This window comes from Camelina sativa, chromosome 3 (genome assembly GCF_030686135.1).
Source record: "Camelina sativa cultivar CO46 ecotype springtype chromosome 3, ASM3068613v1".
Classification (NCBI taxonomy): Eukaryota; Viridiplantae; Streptophyta; class Magnoliopsida; order Brassicales; family Brassicaceae; genus Camelina; species Camelina sativa.
The window spans coordinates 27,327,806-27,352,436 of NC_141882.1; the positions used below are offsets into that span (position 1 = coordinate 27,327,806).

At 36.8% G+C, this 24,631-nt stretch overlaps 3 protein-coding genes and 2 pseudogenes across 5 annotated transcripts; 4 read left to right on the forward strand and 1 right to left on the reverse strand.

Annotated features, from left to right (window-relative positions):
• The first annotated feature begins 1,239 nt into the window (after positions 1-1,239).
• On the forward strand, positions 1,240-3,819 carry LOC147947757 (uncharacterized; annotated as a pseudogene).
• A 603-nt stretch (positions 3,820-4,422) lies between these two features.
• LOC104777941 (aspartic proteinase CDR1) lies at positions 4,423-12,096 on the forward strand. The gene is made up of 3 exons (XM_019243916.2): positions 4,423-5,594; positions 5,949-6,107; positions 10,814-12,096. Exons 2-3 carry the CDS (start codon positions 6,068-6,070, stop codon positions 11,944-11,946), a joined length of 1,173 nt encoding a protein of 390 aa, XP_019099461.2. The 5' UTR covers positions 4,423-5,594; positions 5,949-6,067; the 3' UTR covers positions 11,947-12,096.
• On the forward strand, positions 4,578-5,069 carry LOC104777938 (uncharacterized). The gene has a single exon (XM_019243930.2). It carries the CDS (start codon positions 4,578-4,580, stop codon positions 5,067-5,069), a length of 492 nt encoding a protein of 163 aa, XP_019099475.2.
• A 779-nt stretch (positions 12,097-12,875) lies between the features above and the next one.
• LOC104779268 (F-box protein At4g22280-like) lies at positions 12,876-14,358 on the forward strand (annotated as a pseudogene).
• A 453-nt stretch (positions 14,359-14,811) lies between these two features.
• Positions 14,812-23,188, reverse strand: LOC104779269 (uncharacterized). 3 transcript variants are annotated; one of them, XR_015594509.1, is made up of 25 exons: positions 22,922-23,067; positions 22,256-22,791; positions 22,051-22,175; positions 21,862-21,956; positions 21,544-21,768; positions 21,162-21,249; positions 20,889-20,940; positions 20,439-20,504; positions 19,322-19,473; positions 19,128-19,198; positions 18,681-18,875; positions 18,544-18,582; positions 18,116-18,223; positions 17,683-17,772; positions 17,512-17,587; positions 17,016-17,402; positions 16,865-16,934; positions 16,606-16,782; positions 16,387-16,509; positions 16,091-16,174; positions 15,810-15,994; positions 15,552-15,690; positions 15,403-15,462; positions 15,251-15,322; positions 14,812-15,124 (listed from the first exon to the last, which is right to left on the reverse strand). XR_015594509.1 is itself a non-coding variant. In XM_087506903.1 (25 exons), the coding sequence occupies exons 9-25, from the start codon at positions 19,344-19,346 to the stop codon at positions 15,017-15,019; spliced, it is 1,719 nt and encodes a 572-aa protein (XP_087363029.1). In that variant the 5' UTR covers positions 19,347-19,473; positions 20,431-20,504; positions 20,889-20,940; positions 21,162-21,249; positions 21,544-21,768; positions 21,862-21,956; positions 22,051-22,175; positions 22,256-22,791; positions 22,922-23,188; the 3' UTR covers positions 14,812-15,016. The 3 variants fall into 3 exon arrangements, 2 of the variants coding, with proteins under 2 accessions (XP_087363029.1, XP_087363028.1); XM_087506903.1 differs by having other exon boundaries at positions 17,016-17,112; positions 20,431-20,504; positions 22,922-23,188; XM_087506902.1 differs by having other exon boundaries at positions 17,016-17,112; positions 22,922-23,115.
• Positions 23,189-24,631: the final 1,443 nt, after the last annotated feature.

Here is a 24,631-nt window from a genome sequence, read left to right on the forward strand (position 1 = left end):
CATAATCTCAGTGTCCAAATGGATTTAATAGTTTTCTTCTTGTATCACGAGATTGTGTAACGGTCGCCACTACCCATAATCTCAATGTCCAAATTACTACTAATAAAAGGACAATTTGAACTTTCTAACAGTATCCACATCACCAAAACTAAGATGTTCAAAAACGATGCCACGTGGCACTTTTCAACCAAAGGTATATATATAAGACCACTTACAATAGGGTTGTTGAAAATAAAATTCAATTGCTTAATTGATGCAATGGGATGTTAAGAAATGGAAAAAAATGAAAAGTGTTGAATTATTTTATCGGGTTGAAAAGAAAAGTGAGGGTGTAATTTTTACACGTGTCATGTGTTTACTGGATCAAAAAAAATCTGCACAATAACATATACAGTAAAACCTCTATAAATTAATAATGTTGGGACCAAAATATTTTATTAATTTATAGTGATATTAATTTATTTATAAATTAATAATTCTTATTTTATAGTATAAATTAATATATTAATTTATAGATATATTTTTAATTGTTTAATTTTTAAAAATTATGAATTGAGACAATTTTTGCAAAATAAGATTATGAAATTACAAATGAATAGTCTATCAAACTATCAAAATGTAAATGATGCATATTTAGAAATTGAAAACTTTAAAAAGTTTTAGTTGTTTTATGAAATGTTATAGAATATTTTATATCATTATAGTTTGAAGATAGAATATAACAATTGTTTTATAGATATGAAGTTTAAGAGAAATATATTTTACTATATCAACATATATATATGTGTAAATTTAAATAATTATTAATTTATGATATTATTGACACCATATTTTACATGTCGATTTCAAAAATATTATTATCTTATTATCTTATCGAATTTTGTTATTTTTTACACTGTCCCGACTTGGGACTAGCAATATTTATTAATTTATAGTGTTTATTAATTTATAGAATATTAATTTATAGAGGCTTTACTGTAGATAGATACATCCGAAAATAATACAGTATATTTATTGGGTTTTTTTTACATCTACATTATTGAAGACAATTATTGTTATGATATTACATTTTAAAAAAATAAAAAAATTATACCAAAATTCATCATTTTTCATATTCTATAAATAGAGACTTGTTTCATTAGATTTGGACCCAGAAAAAAAAACCATCTTCTTCACAATAATTTTCTACTTACCTCTCATAAATTCTTGGTTTTATCTTTTTCAGTCTTCTCTGAAAAAATGGATCCAAACAATAACCCTTCTAACACCCAAAATTCTTCTAATTACCCTTTTAACTACCCAAATCCCAACAATTATCCATATCAAAATCAAAATTCCAACCAACCTCCAAATATGCCAAATTATGGTTTTCGACCAAGTTTCTTCATGCCATCGGCTGTTCCAAACTATCATCCATACTGATAACTCTCTAATTTACATGTTTTTAGCATCCTTTTTTGCCCATATTTTGCATTGTTCATACTCTTAACTTAGCATTTTTAGGTCATTAACTGAAGAAATTCACTTTTAGGCCATTTAGGGTGTTGCATTTTTGCATTTGCATATTTTGGATGAAAACAGGTGCTTAAGATGCTCAAATGGGGAAAAACAAGGACAACCCCGAGCATGTACCCGAAGGAGCCATCAAGCTGGAAGAACAAGTCCGAACCCCAACACGATCGAGGAGGATCCAAGAGCATGAAGAACAACCCGAAAATCTACCCGAGGACGAACTCGACCTCATCCTCGTGTACCCCATCGTGTAGACCCTCGGCCAGGACTGAGAAGCTAGGTCAAAGGGGTTTCCATATATAAACCCCTCCTCCTCTTCCTCGCAAGAGAGCACGCCGCAGACCCAAAACCAGAGAGCGAGAGCTTCTGTGAGAGAACTGAGCGGCTCAAAACACTTTTCACTTTTTGTTAGGATTTGTTTCATAACTTTTTATCATTTCTTTAGATTTCTATCTTGTATTCTTACTTCTCTACTCTACCTTTTATTACAATGCAATTTTCATTTGTTTTTGCTTTTGTTTTTCTTGCAATGAGATCTGAGTAGTGTAGTAAAGTTTCTAGGGATGGGATAGATGATTTTGTGTTCTTGATCGGTTAGGATGTCTTAGTTTGATCGTATATGTTTAATAGATTCCCTTCTAGGTTGGTGTTCTTAATGCTGTCAACAAACTGAGAGAGTGAGATTATATCTAAGGTGTTTTACCAACGAGAGGTGTAGATGAAATGCTTGAATCAACCAATGCTAGAGGTTTATTCACTTAGCCTAAGAGATTAGATGAGTAAGGGGTTTACTGACAATAATGAATCGGTTCTTATTGCCTGCTTGGTCATGTTTCTCCAACGAGAGTTGTGTAGGGGAGTGATCAAGGTTGATTGTTTCTATCACGAGAGTGTTTTAACAAGATATTAGAGATTCATTGTCTAGGGAATATTTGTTTGAGGCATGTAAGACATCTATACTGGTTAGGAACACTTAGGATTTGATTACCCATCCTTAGAAGCTTTCGTATTTTAATTACTTGCATTTTTATTAATCACTCGATCCATTACACGAACAGGTACAAGATCACCCCTCGAGTTGTTCATACTTCATTTGCTCACTCGATCACCCCACCCGATCCTGTACTCGAATGCTTGCACCGAGTGATTAGATCGTGTGGTTCTTTGTTTACACTCTTCTCTTCTATTATTTTAGGATTGTTAGATCAAAACCAACTTTTGCTTGGCTTGACTTGCATTGTTCTGATTGCATCCTTCCTGCTAGCATAAACAACCATTTAGATTGATAACCCTTTGTACTACAACTGCATAGAGAATTGATACCCTGGGTGAAAATCCTGTTATCAAACACTATGGTTCGGGGATGTCATATCCATCTCAACCACCCCATTATCTGCTACTCCGGTGGGTAAGGAAATTGTTCCGGACTTGGGAGCAACTGAATTTCCCGAATTTTCAACGCAAATGGGTCTTGGTGGTACAAGTGGTGTTAATCAAGCTACTCCAAGCATCGACCATTCAACATATATCCCCCGGAAAAGCCCCAAATGGACCACTGAGAAAAACTTGGTGCTACTGAGTGGGTGGATCAAATATGGAACAGACAACATTGTTGGCAGAAACCAAAAGAGCGAATCATTTTGGGGAAAAATTGCTGAGTATTGTAATGAGTTTTGCTCATTTGATCCTCCACGTAGTGCAACTACATGTAGAAATCGCTACAACTACGTGAACACAAAACTGGGAAAATGGATTGGCGCTTACGATAATGTTAAGCGTATGCAACAAAGAGGGCGGTCGGAGCAAGATGTAGTGGCGAAAGCACATGAAATATATACAGATGGTGGTAATGGTAATTTCAATTTAATGAAAGAATGGATCGCTGTTCGTGATCAACCACGCAATTGTAGTTAGGTAGGAGGAAATACTCGCTCTGGAAGCAGTGGATCTAAGAGAACTCACGACAGTGATGCTAGTGACTCCAACTCTATAGGATCCAGTGCTCGTCCAATGGGGAGGGATGCAACTAATAAAGCTAAAAAGAAAGGTAAGGGCGCAGTCTTGGAAGTGGTCAATGAAGAGTTTAATGTATACAAAAAACTCAAGGAGCAAGAGTTGAAACGCTTGGACAATATAGCCATGATGCAAGAGGAGGCAATTCGAAAGCAAGAGGAGTCAAACATAGTGATGAAAGAAAAGACTAGGGCTATGAATACTAAGATGTGGATGAAGTTAAGTGAAAAGAACTGTCTCAATGACAATGAGAGAAAGCTGATGCAGAAGTTGAGCTACGAATTATTTGGATAGTAATTGTAGTAACAAGTGGCTATTTGCATCATGTCACTCCATGTTTGTCTCTATCATGTCACTCCATGCTTGTCTCTATCATGTCACTCCATGCTTTAATAATGTTTGTTTGTCGCTTTCTCCTTTAATAATGTTTGTCGATTTCTCCTTTAATAATGTTTGTTGTATGTTCCTGCTTTCATAATTTCGTCAATGTAATCTGTGAATTTCGACTTTTAATGTTATAATCTTATCCTCCACCCACTCAACTTGATTCTATAATGCTGTCGAGTGCCCATGACTTTTTCGTCAATGTAATCCGTGAATTTAGGCTTTTAATGTTAGAATCTTATCCTCCACCCACTCAACTTGATTCAATAATGTTGTCAAGTGCCCGTGACTTTTTCGTCAATGTAATCCATGAATTTCGGCTTTTAATGTTAGAATCTTATCCTCCACCCACTCAACTTGATTCAATAATGTTGTCGAGTGCCTGTGACTTTTTCATCATGTAATCCGTGAAGTTAGGCTTTTAATGCCAAAATCTTATCCTCCAGCCACTCAATCTGTTGGCTCCGTTTTCTTATAAATGGGGACTCATTCTTCCATTTATGTACCAATACCACAAATCTCATCTCACTAAAGAAATCTCAATGGATCCATCAAAATTTCCTTTTGATATCGAAGCTTACAAAAGGCAGTCTGAAATTGAAGATAGGTATATCCTCAACTATTTTAGTGAGCGCTGAAAGAAAATAGAGGAAGACTTTCCACCTCGCATGAAGAGAAGATACTTCAAGAGAGATCATGTAGCGGCAAATCAAAGACTGGTTGACGACTACTTTGCCAATGCACCTACATACGACGATACAATGTTTCGTCGGCGATTCCGAATGCGAAAACATGTTTTCCTTCGCATTGTTGGGGACCTATCAAATAGTGACGACTACTTCACCCAACGATTTGACGCAGCCAATAAAGAAGGTATATCTCCATTAGCAAAATGTACCACAACCATGCGAATGATAGCATATGGTGTGGCGGCCGATGCGGTGGATGAGTACATCAAAATTGGAGGTACTACAACTCTGGAGTGCTTGCGTAGATTATGTAAGGGAATTATACAATTGTACGAGCAAGAGTATCTTAGAGCCCCAACTCAAGAGGACCTCCAGAAAATTTTGCATGTTAGTGAAATGCAAGGATTCCCAAGGATGATTGGGAGTATTGATTGCATGTACTGGGAATGGAAAAATTGTCTTACAGCATGAGAAGAACAATTTACTCGGGGTGATAAGGAAACAACCATTGTTATTCTTGAAGCAGTCGCATGATCTATGGATGTGACATGGTTTTTTTAGATGTCAAGGACATTGAACGAAACCCACATGCGACTAAGATAAGTTAAAAAACTTTAAAAAATTGTAAGGGCTAAGAAATTTTTGTCTCCCCATCAGTCCATGGTTTCACTTAAGTTTATTTTTCTCACTATCTCTGTTTACTCTTTCATTACCAATTCACGAGAAATCAGGTTTCTCCCCCTTCCCCCCCCCCCCCCCCCCCCCCAACAAAATCCCTAACCCAGATTCAAACCCACATGAGTCTTCTTCCTCTTATCCACCGAGCAAAACCCTAGTTACGGCTTCTTCGTTAAATACAGATCTGTATCAAAACCCTAGTTACGGCTTCTTCGTTAAATACAGATCTGTATCATGTTGTTGCCCTCATTTTCACTCTCCATTTCAAAATCGAACCATAGCCACCGTTGATGCAAGCGAGATAGAGATTCAATCAAGGTATATAAGAAGATCCGTCTCTGTTTAGCTCGAAACAACACCGTAGCCGCCAACACTTCCTCTGATTTATTCCGATTGAAAAACCTAATTTTGTTTGGAGTTTAAAAAAAAATTTGTCATTTATTTGTTTTTGTTTGTTTTCTTTGAAAGGGGCATGAGAAATTGAATCGACAAGGTTCATGGTGGCTAGATTAATGGATCTAGACAGAGCAACTAATTTAAAACTTTCTGTTTTGTTTGTAATCGCTGGCTAATCTGTCTACTAGAATAAATATAGGATTTCGACATTATCATGTTTGGATTGATAGCTAATTATGTAAATCTTCACTACATGTTTTGCATTCTCATATGTAGTGATTTGATGCACATAATTAAGAGATTTGGTGCTGCGATTCTACCAAGAACAAAGAGGATGATAATCAAGAGAGTTCTTCAGTTCAGAGTATTGAAAACTTTGACATACGAAGAGGAATATGTTCTTGTGTAGACCCGCTCATCTATTTGGAAAAGAAGGTTTGTTCTTCTTTCTCAAATATGTGTTCTTTTTAGTTTTTCTAAAGTCCTCTCAATTTTCTAACATGTTTCCGTCGTCATACATTGCTACTCTTTACATAGTTTGCTGTTCTAAATCTATCATATATGTCCCCCATCTTTGTCTTTTTAGACTTGGAAAAGATGATGTATATGTATATATATGCTCGCATAAACAGATTCTATACATGTTTTGATGATTGCAAAGTCAAATAAATATGCTTTTAATAGTTTATGATGCGCACACCTTTGATATTGATAACCCATAGGGAGTAACTTCTGTTCATGTGTCATAAGCAGAGAAGGGTGTGGAAGAGGCCACCTCGAAAATAAGCAAACATAATTATCACATACGTGATAAACACGTTACAGTTAGTTAAATACTAATATCCTTAAATAATTGATTTGTCATCTTCTCTAGATTTGTATAGTAATACCTTACTAGTAGTCTAGAATTCATGTATTACTCTCTCAATACAGTGCAAAACTCCGGTCTGAGTTGGTGGAGGATTGCGTGAGATGATCGTTGTAGAAAAACTCATCACAGTGACGTGGGATTGGGCCTCTTGCTCCCCCAGAAATAGATTCCAGTCAAGTGTTCGTTTTTTCCTAATCTTTTGAGTAATAACTATATTCATTTGTTTCTTAGAGTTCTTCTTCTTAGAGTTTTAAAGTTCTGAATCCTAATCATATTAATATTACAATTGTCCGAGTGCGCTCACACCATAACTCAGCCAGATTTCACTAAGTCAGCTGTAACTCTTGGCTAAGTTATGCTTTAAGTCAGTCGTCCACTCTTACTCAAATGTTTTTCCATATATCAGCCGCAACATACCTATAACTCAGCTGTCATTACCTCTGTAAAAGCGTTACATCTGAGTTATTTAATACACGTCAGCAATTTCTGACGTGGCAATTGCATTTTTGTAGTTACGTTTTTTCCGGCAACATAAACCAAGGACACCTTGGACATTTTGAAAATACCCGAAATATCATAGTAATAAATAAAAGATTTGTTGATTCTGCTAATATTACCTAATTTGGAATATATTTGAGTAAATCTCCCATTACTTAAAACCCAAATTTTTGTTTGTCACCAAGTAGAACCCACTCTTTGTATATAGAAGATCTTTTTTATTCATTGGAATTATACACCAATATCTTCAATCTCTTTCTCTCTTTTTGATAAACAAGTTATCAGCACAGATTAGACGAGGAATTCACAGATTACCATTACGAGAAAATACAAACTACAATCTACGCAAATGGGAATGGAAGTCAAATCAGATGTTACCGTCTTGATAGACGACGAATCACAGCATCATCGAGATCAAAGGGACGGTTGGTGGCACCGAGAATGAGGATCCTTTGGCTGTCTTTTGACCTGAGCCCGTCCCAAGCTGCCATGAACTCATTTCTCATTCTTCTCGTAGCTTCGTGCTCGGACGAGCCACCACGAGCACCTAAAAGACTGTCGATCTATCAAACAAACAAAAATCCCGGTCAGTCACATATTCTCTCATCATCAATCCCAGACATAATAAAGAAGTGTATCCTAGTTACAAAATTCTCACCTCATCAACAAAAATAATTACAAGTGCTAGCTTGGTGGCAAAGGAAAAGAGAGCCATAGTGAGCTTCTCTGCATCTCCGAACCACTATACCAAACAAGGAACAGAGACAAGGCAGAGTCAGATCCGAGTATAAGTTACCACACAGAATAATCGGAGTATCATAAATCATTTATGGCATTCTATTTACTACATTTTCCCTAAAAGACAAGTGTATGAAGACAGGCCCTAAGGTTGATTATTAAATGCAACATGCATACAAATAGACAAAAACACTGTTATACAACATAGTCCATTTTACCTTTGATGTAAGTGTTGAGCCCGTTATGCTAATGAAGTTTGCTCCAAATATTCACCAAAAAAAAAAATAAAGTTTGCTCCAAATTAAATTAAAAAGCAAACAAATTAAGGAAACAAATTCCGTATACTTTTAATTAAGAAAAAATAAATATTGGTTTATTTTAAATTTTACAATTAGTACAAAATTATGTGTTGATTTGGGTTTACGAATAAGGTGGTAAAAGTTTAGATTTTACAATTTTCTCTCTTTCACATCCTATCCCGTTCAGAATCTTTGGGATCAAGAACTCTCTTCCATTTCTCTGCTCGGTAAAACAAAATTACGTGTTGGTTTAGGTTTACAAATAAAGTTAGGGTTTAGATTTTACAATTTAAACGAAATTATACATCAGTTTGGGTTTACAAATAAAGTAGTTAGGATTTAGATCTTACAATTAAAACAAAATTATATGTCGGTTTGAGTTTACACATAAGTTGGTTAGGGTTTAGATTTTACAATTAGAACAAAATTATATGTCGGTTTGGATTTACAAATGAGATGGTTAAGATTTAGATTTTACAATAAGAATGAAATTATATGTCGGTTTGAGTTTACAATGAGATGGTTAGGGTTTAAATTTTACAATTAGAATGAAATTATATATCAGTTTGGGTTTATAAAGAGCAGTTTAAGTTTTACAATTAGAATGAAATTATCTATCAGTTTGGGTTTACCACTTGTAACGCCCCAACCGCCACCTCTTAGTGGGCCCGGTCGTTTACCAATGTCAGTAATTGACGATTACACTATTCGAACAATTTTGAATTCACCTCAAACAAAAAATGGGGTAAACCCTTTAATTTGATTAAAAAATGAATTCAAATATCTAATCCCAGTCCATGGCCCACTTTCCTTAATGTGGTGTCAGAGCCAAACCTAGACGAGTGTGGAGTCGAGTGGGCTCACATCGTTCGGGGTGACGGTCTTGGTGTGCAACGAGGACGTTGCGATCTGTTAGTAGGGTGAATTGTGATACCCTGATTTCAGGGACATGCGGAGAGGTCTAAAAGAATTTATTTGACCACCTATGTCACCAAAGTACACTTATCTTTTCGGTCAATGGGCCTGAAAGAACTCCACAGTTAAGCCTGCTTATGCTGGAGTAGTCTTAGGATGGGTGAACTTCTAGGAAGTGACTGTCGGAACTGTGCGAGTGAGGACAAAACATAGAGAAAGATCATGTGGTGATTTGTAGAGACGGTAAAAAGCATTTAAAACCTCCCGTACATAGCAAACCGACCGTCAGATATAGGATGGGCTCACGGGCCTAGTGAGAGGAAGTGAGGCCCATTAAGGAAGGTGGGTACATGGACTGGGAGTGAACAAGAGGCGCTCTAAGAGGTGGCGGTCGGGGCGTTACAAGTGGTATCAGAACCGAACCCATATGAGTGTGTAGTCGAGTGCGCTCACACCATCGGGGGTGACGGTCTTGGTGCGCAACGAGGACATTGCGATCTATTAGTGGGGGTGAATTGTGAGACTCCGGTTTGCGGAAAAGAATTGATTTGGCCACCTATGCCACCAAAGTGCACTTATCTTTTTGGTCAAGGAATCTGAGAGAACTCCAGAATTTAGTGTGCTTAAGTGGGAGTAGTATAAGGATGGGTGACCTTTCGGGAAGTGATTGTCGGAACTGTACGAGTGAGGAAAAAAACACAAGGAAAGATGATGTGGTGATTTGTAGGGAAGGTAAACAAGTCTTTCAAACCTCTCGGACGTAGCAAACCGACTGTTGGATATGGATGGGCTCACAGGCCTAGTGGGAGGACGTGAGGCCAATTAAGGAAGGTGGGACTTTGGACTGAGAGTGGATATTGGGCGCGCTAAGAGGTGGCGTTCGGGGCGTTACAAGTGGTATCAGAGCTGAACCCAGATGAGGGTGACAGTTTTGGTGCGCAACGAGGACGTTGCGATCTGTTAGTAGGGATAAATTGTGACACCCGGTTTCAGAAACATGTGGACAAGTTTAATAGAATTGATTTAGCCACCTATGTCACCAAAGTGCACTTATCTTTTCGGTCAAGAGTTGTGATAAAACTCTAGAGTTAAGCGTGCTTGAGCTGAAGTAGTCTCAGGATGGGTTACTTTGAGGGAAGTAATTGTCAGAATTGTGTGAGTGAGGACAAAACATAGGAAAAGATCATGTGGTGATTTGTAGGGATGGTAACAAATCTTTAAAGGCTCCCAGACGTAGCAAACCAACCATTGGATATGGATGGGCTCACAGACCTAGTGAGAGGATATGAGGCCCATTAAGAAAGGTGGGCACATGGACTGGGAGTTGACATGGGCGCGCTAAAAGATGGCGGTCGGGGCGTTACACTACTGTTATTCAAAACAGTTGGTGTATTTCTATTTTATTTATTTTTTAGGGATTCTGGAGGATTTGAGAGGATTTTTTAGTTAGAAATACAAAAATCCAAATTTCATGATTTTAGATCGGATTTGAAAGAGTTTTACAAGAAATCATATCAACTTCCTTAAAATCTTCAAAATCATTTAGTGGGGTGTATTCAACTTGATATTTTAAGTGATTTGTATAAAATTTACAAAACTTATGTTATTCAATCATGGATTTTAAAAAGTTTCCTGAAATCCACTAATATTGAACTAATGATTTAAAAATCTACCTTAAAATCTATTTGAGAGGATTTCTTTAGTTAGAAATACAGAAATCCAAATCTTATGGTTTTAGGTAAGATTGAAATACAGAAATCCAAATCTTATGGTATTCTTTCTTCAAATCATAATAAGATGTTTTATCTTTACCACCACAGCCTCATCACCTCACGGCTTCACCATCGACTTGATCCATCGTCGCTCCAATGCATCTTCTTCTCGAGTCAGCTCTGATAGTCAGCTCGGATCACCTTACGCTAACACCGTCTTTGATGAAACCGAGTATCTAATGAAACTACAGATAGGTACCCCTCCTTTCGAGATCGAAGCTGTCTTAGACACAGGAAGCGAACTCGTGTGGACACAATGTTTGCCTTGCACTAACTGTTACGACCAATACGCTCCCATATTCGACCCTTCGCAATCCTCAACCTTCAAAGAGAAAAGATGCAACACCCATGACCACTCTTGCCCTTACGATCTTGTCTACGCAGACGGAAGCTATACCAAGGGAAACTTAGCAACCGAGACAGTCACGATCCATTCAACTTCAGGGGAACCCTTTGTGATGCCTCAAACCACTATTGGTTGTAGCCACAGTAGCTCAGGGATTAAAAGACCGAGTTCTTCGGGAATTGTTGGTCTAGACTGGGGACCTTTATCGCTCGTCACGCAGATGGGAGGGGAGTACCCAGGTTTCATCTCTTACTGCTTCTCTGGTAAAGGAACTAGTAAGAACAACTTTGGAGGGAATGCTATTATAGCAGGAGATGATGTTGTATCAACCACTATGTTTATGACCACAGCAAAACCCGGTTTCTATTACCTAAACCTAGACGCGGTCAGCGTTGGGGACACCCGCATTGAAACATTGGGGACACCGTTTCATGCCTTGGAAGGGAACATGGTGATAGACTCTGGAACCACTTACACGTATTTGCCTGAGAGCTACTGTAACCTAGTAAAAGAGGCAGTGGAAAAAGTTGTGAAAGCGGATCGAGTAGTTGACACGAGCGGCAATGACTGGTTGTGCTACAATTCGGACACCATAGAGATATTTCCGGTGATCACAATGCATTTTTCTGGCGGTGCGGATCTTGTCTTGGAAAAGTACAATATGTATGTGGAATCGGAGGGAGGAGGACTGTTTTGTTTGGCTATTTTATGTGGTAGTGCGACACAAGAAGCTATCTTTGGGAATAGGGCACAGAATAATTTTTGGGTGAGTTATGATTCTTCTTCACTGCTGGTTTCTTTTAAGCCCACCGATTGTTCTGCGTTGTGGAGTTGAAGAAACAAAGCAAGAGAGTGTCTCTTTACGAACTTTTTATTATTGTTTTTAACTTATCGGCTTGTTATTTATATTGTTCCTTTCAATAAGCGCAATGAACATGGATATGTTTAATTGAATAATATAATATGCGAAGGTGTGTTGCCTAAAGAATCTAAAATTTTGTATTGGCAAATGATAATGTTATGTTTAGAATAGCAGAAAGAGATCTATATATAAATGGAAACGTAAAACAACAATGAACAAGAAAGAGAGATACTGTTCGGTCAACTGTTCGGTTCGAGAACCGATATCCGATATGGCGATAATGCTTGTATAATCGTATTTGTTGCCTATCTGTTCGAGTAGGTCTGGTTATTTCGGTTCAAGATTGCCGGACCGACTCGAAGAGATCAGCAACAAATACAATTACGCTATAGACGATTGCCTAGTTCTAATGTTTGGCAAATATTACCACTTTCCAAATGATAAAGTTACGTTTGTAACCTTAATTAACCTCAAAAGAACAAAGAAATCGATTATAAAAAAAAGAGAGTTAAAATCTCACCTTGGATACCTTTTTAGAACCCTAGGAGCCACAAGTTGTGATAACTCAACCTTTCGAGCCGTTTGAACCCTCTCATTTGGTCAAATATACACTTTTCTAGGAAGTGTGAATCGTTTCCTCTACCTTAGCGTTTGACGCAAGTAACTTACATTTACTCTTCAATACTTCCTGTTTTATGGTTTTTTTTTGTCTGGTTTAGGTTTCCGAATAGAATTTATATATCTCTTAAGTTAGCTAGAGACAAACATTAAGTATCTCACTGTTTGATTTGCAGTGGTGGTTATCTATATTGGTGGTTTATGCTTGTGATCTAGTCGCTGAAAGCTCTATAATTCAGATTAAAGGTTTATAAGGATTTTGGGTTTAGGGTTTCGTAAAAAAAATGGATAGGATCAACGGTCTATCAGATGACATTATATGCCACATACTATCTTTCCTTCGGATCAAAGAGTCTGCTCTAACGTCTATCCTCTCAAAGCGATGGCGTAATCTGTTTGCCTTCACACCGAATCTTCACTTTGATGATTGTGAAGTTGGTAGTGGACGAAGCTTCATTGATTTTATCGATAGATTATTGGTAGTGTCTGGAAACTTTCCCTTAAGGAAAATCACAATATGTCGTAAGAGTATTATTAACTTGGAAGTCTCGGATCATGTCACCCGATGGATGAAACGGGCGCTTAACCAATCACTTCTGGAGAAGTGATTTTAGTGCCTCTTGAGATCTTCACTAGCAAGACAATGGTTGAGCTGAAACTAGGAAAATTATTTTATGCAATGGAAGAGCTTCTTACTGCTTGCCCTGTGCTTGAGGAGTTAACCATTTGTGATGGGAGCTGGCAGAACGGTGAATGGTGTCGCACCATGTCTTCTTTAACCCTTAAGAAACTTACTATTAAGAGTATTAGGTTTAATAATTCGGTCATGAGTTTCGATACTCCGAGTCTTGCCTACTTAGAATACACTGATGTAGTTCCAAGAGAGTATCCGATTGTAAATCTTGAATCCCTTGTCGAAGCTAGGCTTGATCTTTATTGTCCTCGTTTTCATATTAGCAATCCAACAAATCTGATTAAGGGGTTAAGAAATGTTGAGGTCTTGGAGATATCATCTATTCGTACTTCAGAGGTAAAGAATTATTTTCTTTTTTTCTTTCCATGTACACACACATTATTGCAGAATCCTTATCTTTGAACCTAGAATCTAAATCTTGTGACCTATGAAAACGTTTCTTGAGGTTTTTGGATCCGAAGAATGCAATTGTTTGATGACTATTGACTAATTGATATTTTTTTTTAATTTTAATTTTGTTTGATCAGATGCTCTATCATTTCCGTGAAGCAATCCCAGTGTTCAGCAACCTGATTCGTTTAACTATTACAACTCATTTTTATAGCTACCATTGGAAATATTTTCCAATACTTGTAAAAAAATCTCCAAATCTACATACTCTCATCATCAAGGTATAACCAAGAGAACCCGAATGTTTTATTGGACAAACTCAAATCTCTAATCTTCCCTCTTGTTTCAGGGTCCATTGCCCGTTTTTAAATCCGAAGGAGAATATGGATCATGTCCTGTGAAAGTATTGAAGATAACTGAGTACGTAGGAACAATTGCGGAGCTAGAGAAAATGAAACATTTCCTGGAGAAACTGTCAAGCCTTGAGCTCGTCAAAGTCTGTGCTTGTGCAATAAAAGACAAGGAAAAGGATCGAATCACCAAAGATCTGCTAAGGGTTCCTAGGTCGTCCAAGTGCAATATCAAGATCAAGTTTTGTTAGAAAACTAAGTAATGCATGATTTGTTCCCTCCTAGTTTTTAATAGTTAAATATTTATGTTGGAACATAATTCGGTTGTATGCACACTTGGTTACTATTGCTCTATTTACAACTAATTCATCTTAACTGAACAACTTGAATCGAAAGACGTATCCGTGTAAATATTTAAAAATGTACTTATACCCAAATTGACTTTGATGGATAGGAGCAAAATTTTCAACTTCTGTCAGGCCAAAATTGCAATGTGCTATAGGAAAAGAAAATTTTGTGTTGCTTCTAATTCTGTGAACAAACAACTTTGTAGCCATACACTTAGTTACCATGTGACATGATGGTAAATGGATTAGAATATGCTAATAAACCAATCACCATTTGAAAGAAAACTTTTTTTTATCATCAGTGATGGGTCTCATCAGTGAGGAAGCAAACCGGTGGAAGGTGGGAACTGGGAAGGTTTCTCACTGGTGACGAAGCAAACTGATGGAAGGTGGAAAGGGTTCTCATAACAAACCGGTGGAAGGTGGGAATGGTTCTCGCTAGAACAACAAGCCGGTGGATTGGTGCTATATGAGCAAAGTCTCCAACCACTAGAATCAAATTCATCATGAAAACGTAGTGGTCGGGAAAGTTGGAAACTAGTAGAAAAATAATGAGAAGTAAAATTATTGTAAAAACAACAGATGGTTACAATATGATAAAGACAGATGGAAACACTCTGATCTACCAAAACTAACATTTTTCTTCAAAAACCAAACGGAGACTTAGTCCTGCTCCCTCCTTCACCATATTGTGAGTTCCATTTTCTCAGCTCGTTCATTGTCGTCGCGTCGTAGGCCACAGATGGGCTCACCTGCATATCACATCACCCATACAAATGATAACAATCATATCTTTGTTGTTTATATCAATCACCGATAATGCAAAAGGCAAACAACGCAAAATCTCTAGCTTGTTATACTTTTTACGACTACATTACCTTAGCTTTAGACTGAACGAAGTCATCCAAACAGAGCGACCGTAGATCAGGAGACTCTTCCGCTCTCGCACCCTAAAGATTCAAACGAGAAAAAGAATCAAGCAAAACAGCTACGAAAGTAACCAGACTATATTTTAATGCAGATTCTGTACCTTTTGTTCTTCTTGTAACAGTTCTTGAACAGGCCTGTACGCAGCAGCAATGCATAGATTCTGCAATATAAACCACAACAGAAATGAATAAGAATACATACTGACAAGTGCCGTCACAAGCTGGGAATAAAAAAAAAACGGATACCAACCTTCAGATCACTACCAGAATAACCTTCAGTTTCCTTTGCAAGTTTGTCGAACTGGAAACCAGATTCAAGATTTTCTGGAGTTAGAAATATTTTCAGTATCTTTGACCTGTTTTCAGCATCTGGTAAGTCGACATATATCCTACAATCCCCATAGGAAATCAAAAGCTTTCAATTAGACGAGGAATTCACAGATTACCATTACGAGAAAATATTAACTACAATCTTCAGAAATGGAAATGGAAGTCAAACAGATGTTACCGTCTTGGTAGACGACGAATCACAGCATCATCAAGATCAAAGGGACGGTTGGTGGCACCGAGAATGAGGATCCTTTGGCTGTCTTTTGACCTGAGGCCGTCCCAAGCTGCCATGAACTCATTTCTCATTCTTCTGGTAGCTTCGTGCTCGGAAGAACCACCACGAGCACCTAAAAGACTGTCGATCTATCAAACAAACAAAAACCCCGGTCAGTCACATATTTACTCATCATCAATCCCGGACATAATAAAGAAACTGTATCCTAGTTACAAAATTCTCACCTCATCAACAAATATAATTACAGGTGCTAGCTTCGTGGCAAAGGAAAAGAGAGCCTTAGTGAGCTTCTCTGCATCTCCGAACCACTATATCAAACAAGGAGCGGAGACAAGGCAGAGTCAGATAATCGGAGTATCATAAATCATTTATGGCATTCTAATTACTACATTTTTCCCTAAAAGACAAGTGTATCAAGACAAGCCCTAGGGATGAAGCATAATCGTTAAGGTTGATCATTAAATGAAACATGCATACAAATAGACAAAAAAACACATTTATACGACATAGTCCATTGTACCTTTGATGTAAGTGTTGAGCCCGTAATGCTAATGAAGTTTGCTCCAGCTTCTGTTGCAAGTGCCTTGGCGAGGAGCGTCTTACCCGTTCCAGGAGGACCGAAAAGCAGTATTCCTTTACAGGGCTGAAAAAAAGGTCGTGTCATCAGGAATATCAGCCAAGATGAACAGAAGTACCTGACCTAGAAAAAAAATGATATTTCCCAAACAAAATGCAATACCCGCAAGAGATTTCCACGGGAGAAAAGCTCTGGCCTTCTCATGGGGAGAATAACCAGCTCATTTAATGCCTTTTTCACGTTTTCGAGCGCCCCAATATCTTCAAATGTGACGCCTATTTCTCCAGGAGCAACCACAGCCGAGACAAAATTTCTTTCATACTCATCCTTAGCAAGATTCTGCAATACATTGTCTCTTAACATCATTGTTACTCAAAAGTACTCAAAATCCATATACCATAATCCAAGGTAGGAAAGTAACCTTCAAGTTTTGTGAGGGCTTTAGGGAATTATCTTCTAATTTTCTTAACCTCCCAATTGATATTTCAAGGCTTGAAAAAACGGATAAAACGTAATAAGTTAAAAATAAATAAAATTACAGATCCACAAGATATAGCCACTGTCATATGTACCTTTCACGAGGCAGAGATAAGCGACCTCCTTTTACCAATGGGTCAGGACAAGAAGCTAAATAGTGGTTTTTGGCCCAGCCAAGAACTTTTTCTGCTTCTGCAAAAACAAAGCCACAAGTTTCTGAGTTCTCTTCTTCATCATATAGATATTTTAATTCTAGAAAAAAAGGGCAAAAGTCAAATGTTGCAACAGCGGAAAAAAAGCAGCAGATATCAAACGTCAAGCACAAGAACTGTTTCCAATCTCAACTAAATCTAATTAGAAGATCAAATAAAAGGGAGAATAGAGGATCTAAGGGTGTGTTCATAGGTAGCTCCTATTCTCAAATGTTTCGCGTTAGTATCCAACAGCCCGATTCTAGCCTTCAGGCATAAGAAGAACTGCCACTGTACATGATAGAGAGGATTCACCAGTACAGACAAAGAAGTGCTTGAATTCTCTATTAGCAACTATTACTACAAAACAAACCAAGTATTTTCATCCTGAGTTACGCACTTTGCTTTGTCAATATCACCCCATCGGTGTTCACTTGATATAAGTCTGTGCATAATAACTCATGTTCTTCAAGTGCCTGGGAAAGAGTACATTAAGGGATAAAACTATTAGTGAGAATATCGCACATTCAACTATGTGTTCCCATTGGCATTTTATTTTAGATCCACGTACCTTTAGTAACTCATTTATATTGCTCCGCGATATCACAATTCTCCTATCTTCTCCTAGTTGTTTGTTGAATAGTCTGAGGGTATCTTCCTCCTACACCAACATTTTACAGGAAGGAATCAAGTTGATATATGCCCCCTACCCTTAACATGTATACTTGAACAAACAGCTAGTGGAACAATGGAAGTAGCTTATCCTCTGCTAAAATAGGATAGCACGTGGCAAAGGAGCTTTGCAAAAGCACACATGGGTCACAGACTCACAGATGAACTTGTACCTTCTAAAGAGACTTTGAGAAAGAGATATTGTCAAAGCGACATAGTCAGACTAGTCTATGCTATCTCGCCTAGGTAGAACAACATATCTCCGCCTCCTCGTTCATTATTTAAAGTTCACTATTAATTTACTAAAAAATTTCCTAAGACATCAGGCAAACCTTTGGAGGATGTAGGTGCATAACATTAGTGAAAAGCTTATATATCTCATTCTCCTCTGATTTTTTCCTTCCCGTTAATCCCTCTGTTAGGCACTTCAAGGGAAGAGGCTGCAACACACAAAGGCAACAAGAATTTTTTTATTGAGTTAATAATATCAAGACGAGCATGACAGCGCAAGGGACGTCATTTAAAATTGCAGACCCACAAACAAAAAAGTCATATGAAGGAGAATGACATTGTGAATCCACATTTACAGTCTTAAACATGTTGCATATATATAAGTAAAATGTTGTAAAACTTAGAAGTCCCCATTAGACTTTTGTTAATCAAGGGACAACAGAGAGATAAAAAAAGAATCTCCGCTATTCATGCAAAAAGTGCACCATGAATAAATATCAATAAAAGGCTATTTTAATGTTTAACTTACCAGCTTAGCAAGTCGGCTAAAGTTTGGGAGTACCATCGTCTGTTTTCAGTAAAAAGTAACTTGTTCAATCACTAAAAGGAAAATAAAGGCTGAACAAAAACCAATGACAAGGGAGTGAGTTATAAAGAAAGGCTTACAAGTTTCTCTCTTTCTTTTGAGCCTGTTTCTATCTTGTTCTGCCCACATATCATAACAATCGGACCTGATAGTTTATTAAACATTTCCTGAACTTTGTCTACAAATTCTTTTCGTCTCGTTTTAGGCACAGCTCTAGACAACCACTGCGAAGTGTCTGGAAAATAGACTATTAGTGGTTGGATGGATCGCAAAACCTACAAAGACAGGAAAATAATGGTATAACTGTAGACGACAATCCAGAATATACTTTTCATAAATAGAAATACATAGAGGCATCCACAGTATAGGAATAAAAGAACATTCATGATCTTTAATGTTTTGAATGTTTATGCTGCTAGAATTTGGTCACAGTTTTCAGCAAGTGAACTCAAAAGACCCCTTGATAACTGAATTTAGCACAGGGAGTAAAGCCAACAAAAATAGCCAGTGTAACTTCCAAAATATACCTCATTTAAAGCATCCATAGCAATGTAGCCATCTACTGCCTGCATATCCAAATCGTACTTGAGGTCTTTCACTGCGTAATAAAATAAATTTTGCTTAGCTACGTTTAAATCAAACCTCTTTATATATAGCAAGCAATTCTCTAGATTCACAAATATCACACATTAACGATCGAAATATTAAGAAGCAATTATACCATCAACCCAGTGGATAGGTAACATCTGGGGCTGCTCTGCTGGCTTTTTCTCACTTCCCTCTGTAGTTTTATCATCACCACAATCAAATATGACAGCAACACGGTTCCCACTCACCTCATATACCTCTCCACGCTGTCCACTAGATAATGGCCTGAAAGTTTATACAATCTGGTTAAAATCTCAATTCTGAGTTCGACAAATGTTGCAAAAGGAGTGCACGGAATAGAATTCCCCACTTTCAGGCTAGTCAAATTACAAAAACCGTAGATGGCATACTGCCATTAGAATTACAAATATCATGAAAGAAGGGTATGTGAATGTGATGATGATATTCACAACTAAACAAGATTTAATTCATCAATTAACAAAATGATAACGTTGATTGGGAGAATTGTGAATGGTGTTGTACATCTAGGAAGAAACATTTCTAAAAAAAAAAATATGATACAGAGAGGAACTAACGAATACATCAGAAGGCACGAGTTGTAACAGAAGTTTGCCTCACATCACACCCAATGCTATGCCTGAACTATTCAAACCCAAAGCCCGGATGATTTGAAAAGGCAGATCTAACTTACTTGGAACAATCATAATTATCAACTGGTAGTTGATAAGAAAATTACTATCAACACCACTAGGCAGACCAAGAGCCATAGCCTCAAATAATATCAGACATGTAACGTAGATGATATTTAATTGCCTGAATTTGCAAGATGATATTTCAAAGTCCCTCATAATCCCCAAACTTTTTTCAAAGTGCAAAGGTTCTACTACCAGTTGTCAACCCTTCACAAGCTTACACAACTCAACAGGTAAAGTAATAAAGCACGTGGTCATATTGAAAAAGGTAATCAACAAAAGAAAATATTAAAATTCTAAGGAAAGCCAGACTATGAGATAAGAAGGATAAACTTTAAAAGACAAGACTATGAACTCAAATAGGAAAAAGAAGGCAATTCCTGCACCCAGTTCCCCCTATGGACAGCTAATGGTGTTTCCGAACCCTTAAGGTAGAAGCGATATGAAAAAGGAAAAAACCTTGGAAGAAAAAAAATAAAACCTAAAATACAACAAGACATTAATCAATTTTCCACGCTAGATGACTTACCAACCCACCTGCCAGGAATAACGGTAAAGGCACTCTTTTGACCATCGGATGTAAAAATCCTCCCCAATACGACCCTGTGATCCATTTACAAGCCAACAAAAGATAAGAATGAAATCATAACTCTAGGTTCTCGAAAATTTCTCAACTCCTAGATATTGCAGTATGAAGCCTTTGATGCCTTATTCCAAATATTTAGGTCTATCGTGGACTTGCTTCTAGACTACGAAAGGGTTCATAACCAATTGTAGACACCCAATGCGTATTTAGACAACTAAATAGATCAATACAAATATATATTATATCCATGCACATGGACAAAATAATATCAATACAGGAAACGGGGATGCCACCATCAACTGAAAATGAAAATGGAACGCCAATTTTGCTTTGCTTCGTCCAAAATGAAAAGGGAACGCCAATGGAAAACAGATCCACACAGAAGTAAATCAGTAAATTACCTATGCTTTGCTTCGTCCTTCTTAGGAGACCCAACATACTTTACTTGGTCTCCTGCAAAAACGTGGAAAGATTAAAAATTTTGGAATGAAAAGGAAAAGGGAAAAAGTTAAAGGCTATTAATGAAATACAACACAAAGAAAAGTATAACTAGATACAAAGCTATTCAAACATGCCGTGCCCATTGAGAAAATGGGATACATTATAAAGAACATCTCGATACAATACTATCCAACCAGCTAAACAGACATCATTTGATGTTAAGAGTTGGCTACCTTTCTTAAGAGGCCGCTTGGCTTTATCATAATGATCAACTGCAGCTTCTGACACCTCACTAGAGCCATATAGTTGTTCTGACATTCTCTGTCACAATGTAGAGCAGATAAGGACATGTACAGCATTTCCAAATTCTATTGATTAGAAACAAAAGAATGATGTAGCAGTCATCATGTAGATTAATGAAACAGCCACCAAAAGGCATGCATAGCGACTCCTTTACGAAGCATGTGTAGTTTACCGATAAAAAGTCCATTGAAAATAAATAGTATAAGAAAATGGAAAAATTATATGACAAGGTAACAAAAAAATCACATTGTCCATAGGAAAGGGAATGCAATTATCATGGTAGATCTATAAAGCCACATAAGAAAATCATACCTTCTCGATATCCTTTATGTCAGCTCCAAGTTTCTTGAGGACTTCCTTAGAAATCTCCAAATATCTTTCTTCATCGTCAGTTCCTTCTACCTTCGCTTCATTGCTACTCGTCTCATCATTGTTTGCATCGGTTTCTTCCTCAGCTTCTGACTCTGAAGTGCACTGATCTGATTCTGCAATGTCATCATCTGATTCAGACTCTTCATTGTAGTCATCAGCAGAATCCTGATCAGAATTGACAAATATCACTCCAACAATCATGAAACAGAAAGAAGAAAGGTAGCAGCATGTCATAGAATATAAACATCAGAATCTCACGTAAGGTGCAAGAACGCTGCTGTCAAGAACCAACAGGGGAACTTGTGTATCTCGGGCAAGTGCGCGTACTAACCTCTCCCGGTAGAGCTCAGTGCCTGTATAATTATTGGACCTTATTTCCTCAGCACTTATATAGTTTGATATAAATCATAAACACTGCAATGCATTCTCTAGTCCAAAAAAACAAACCTGGAACACTCTGGAGCAATATTCTCCCACTTGAAGAACCTAAACGAGCACCATACCTGGACGCCATATGCTTTTGTTTAATATGTGAGCTCACACATTCCACCAGAGTATCTTTTGTGTGTTCACTGGATGAAAACAGAACATATTAGCAAAAGGAAAGTGACACGATAAATCCCACAAGGAAAAGACAGTCTTTGGTTATTACTGGACGTAGTAAGGGAAAGACTCCCAAGAGAGCTGTATAGTATCCCAAGGTTGAATCCTCCGCAAGAAGTCATTCTTCAATCGTTCTCGTTTATTAAGGAAAGGTGACTCCTTTTTGCTTTCACTAGCAAGCTTCTCATTGTTGAGCCAATCAATTTGGTCTTGTTCTCCAAGCTGAGCGTGAGAATCAAAAGGCTCAGCACCAAACACATTTTTCTCATTCCCTGTCTTTTCTTTACTCGAAGGGAAACGGCTATCCTCACTAGCATTCCTTCCATCACCTTCAGAACAAAACCGACGCAGTTGGCTGTTCCAAGAATAGTCTCTAGAGGAAACAATGGCACCAGGAGAATGAGAATGATAGTTTCTTGTCAAATGATTGGTTAGTATACTTGTGGTGGATCTATCAGAGGTGTGGTGGTCACGAATCACTGGCCTCGCTAAGCATTTGTCTTGGTGCAATACAAAACCCCATCTCTGCTTTCTCCTTAATATTCTTGTATACATCGCAAGTTACTTTCCTCAGTTCCAAGATCGCTACCCAAAAAAAAAAAAATCCTTCATTTAAAATCAATGCAGAAAGAGGAAACGAATACACGGCGGCATAGTGAATCGAAAAAAAACTAATTGAAGGAAAAAATTGGTAGCTCTTGTAGTGTTTCGTTACCTTAGCCTTGAGCTTCAACACAGATATCGAACAAAATTGGATTTGCTTATTCCATCTCAATATGTTAAAATAATCAGAGTCGGAGGAAGAAGAAGATGAGACCGATCTTCGTAGGTTAACTCTGGGGGTTGGTTTCGTGACGTGGCGTTGTTTACACTTTCAAATGGGCCCATTTAAAATGTAATTACGACTCTAAAGTAGCCTAACAAATAATGTAATTGACTATGAAAACTATCAAAATCAATAGAAAAATCATCATTTACGAATAGAACTAGGATTTAAGCTGTGTGTGGTACATGAGACAATTATTTTATTTTATTTATAATGCTTTTTTTATTTTAACGGTATTTAATTTAGTAATAAAATTATATATTTTTTAATTTTTAGTATTTTTTTTATTTAATCAGTGATACACTTATTTTTAAAGTATTATATTTAATCAGGATAAAACACAAAAATTATGAAATATTACTGTTTTTATAATGTAGAATCAGAATAATATTTTGTATCTACTTAAAATAATATTATTGTTTTGTATAATATATAATTATTTAATTTAACTGATTGTTTATTTTGCAGTGTATACAGTTTAATGATTGATTTTTTTTTCTTTATTTTGGGAGACATAAGAAAACAAATTTGCTATTAATAAGAAATTTATGTAGAATTAATTAGTTTTTATATAAAAAAATGATTTTGTCAATTTACCATATTTCACTTGTTGCTTTTAGTGCAATTTTGTATGGATTAAAAATTATAAATAACCAAAACGGTTAAGCTCCCTAACTTTAGATTCACTTATTCTAGTATAATGTTTGTTCGCAACTATTGGCATTGTTCCTCAAAACCATCTTGTATGCATATCATGGTAAAATTAGATGAATATCATAATTATGTTTTTTCGTAATTGTTTACCATATAGATCTGATGTTTTAAATTTAAAAGATGAAGTACGTATTCACAAATGCATCAATTATGTGCAAGGTAATAATGTATTGAATCTACAAAGACCAAAACGATCCAACAGCGTGACTCCTTCTATTGAGAAACACGTAATCAATTCGTCTTTCCAACCTATACCTCGATTCAGTCATCGTCGTCGTAAAAACCCTAAAGAAGAGAGCTTTTTTTTTCAGACAAGATCGGGATTATAATTTGAAATTATGACCCTTTGAAATCGGGATTATAATTAATCAGAAATAATACCGTATACAGAAATTGAAATTTGGGATCAGGCTGCGGACCGTTATTTTCTTTTTCTATATATCTCTTTATTTTTTTATAAAATTGGTTAGAATTCTGAAAGTCAATAAAATAAATAAATAAATACAATGAGTAGTTTATATTTATTTTAAAGAGAGTTTTTTTAACATTAAATCAATTATATTAATCATAAAAATATTACATTATCAATGAAACTATTTAAATACAACTATGGACCAAATAAAGGAAATTGAACACAATTTCAATAAGGAAGTGGAAGTGATCATGCTTTCCAAATGGAAGCCTTACTAGCAACAAATGAAATATGTTAAGTCCCCTCTTCATATACTTGTAAAAGGCTAACATCTTGTAGATGAAACTCCTAAATGCTACTCATTAGTGTACTTTTCCCACAAATGATGGACCGAACAAGAAATTCTTGAAATCGAGTATTTTCATCATCTGCTATTTCAAACCGGATTATTGATCACTAGTTCATGATGTTTA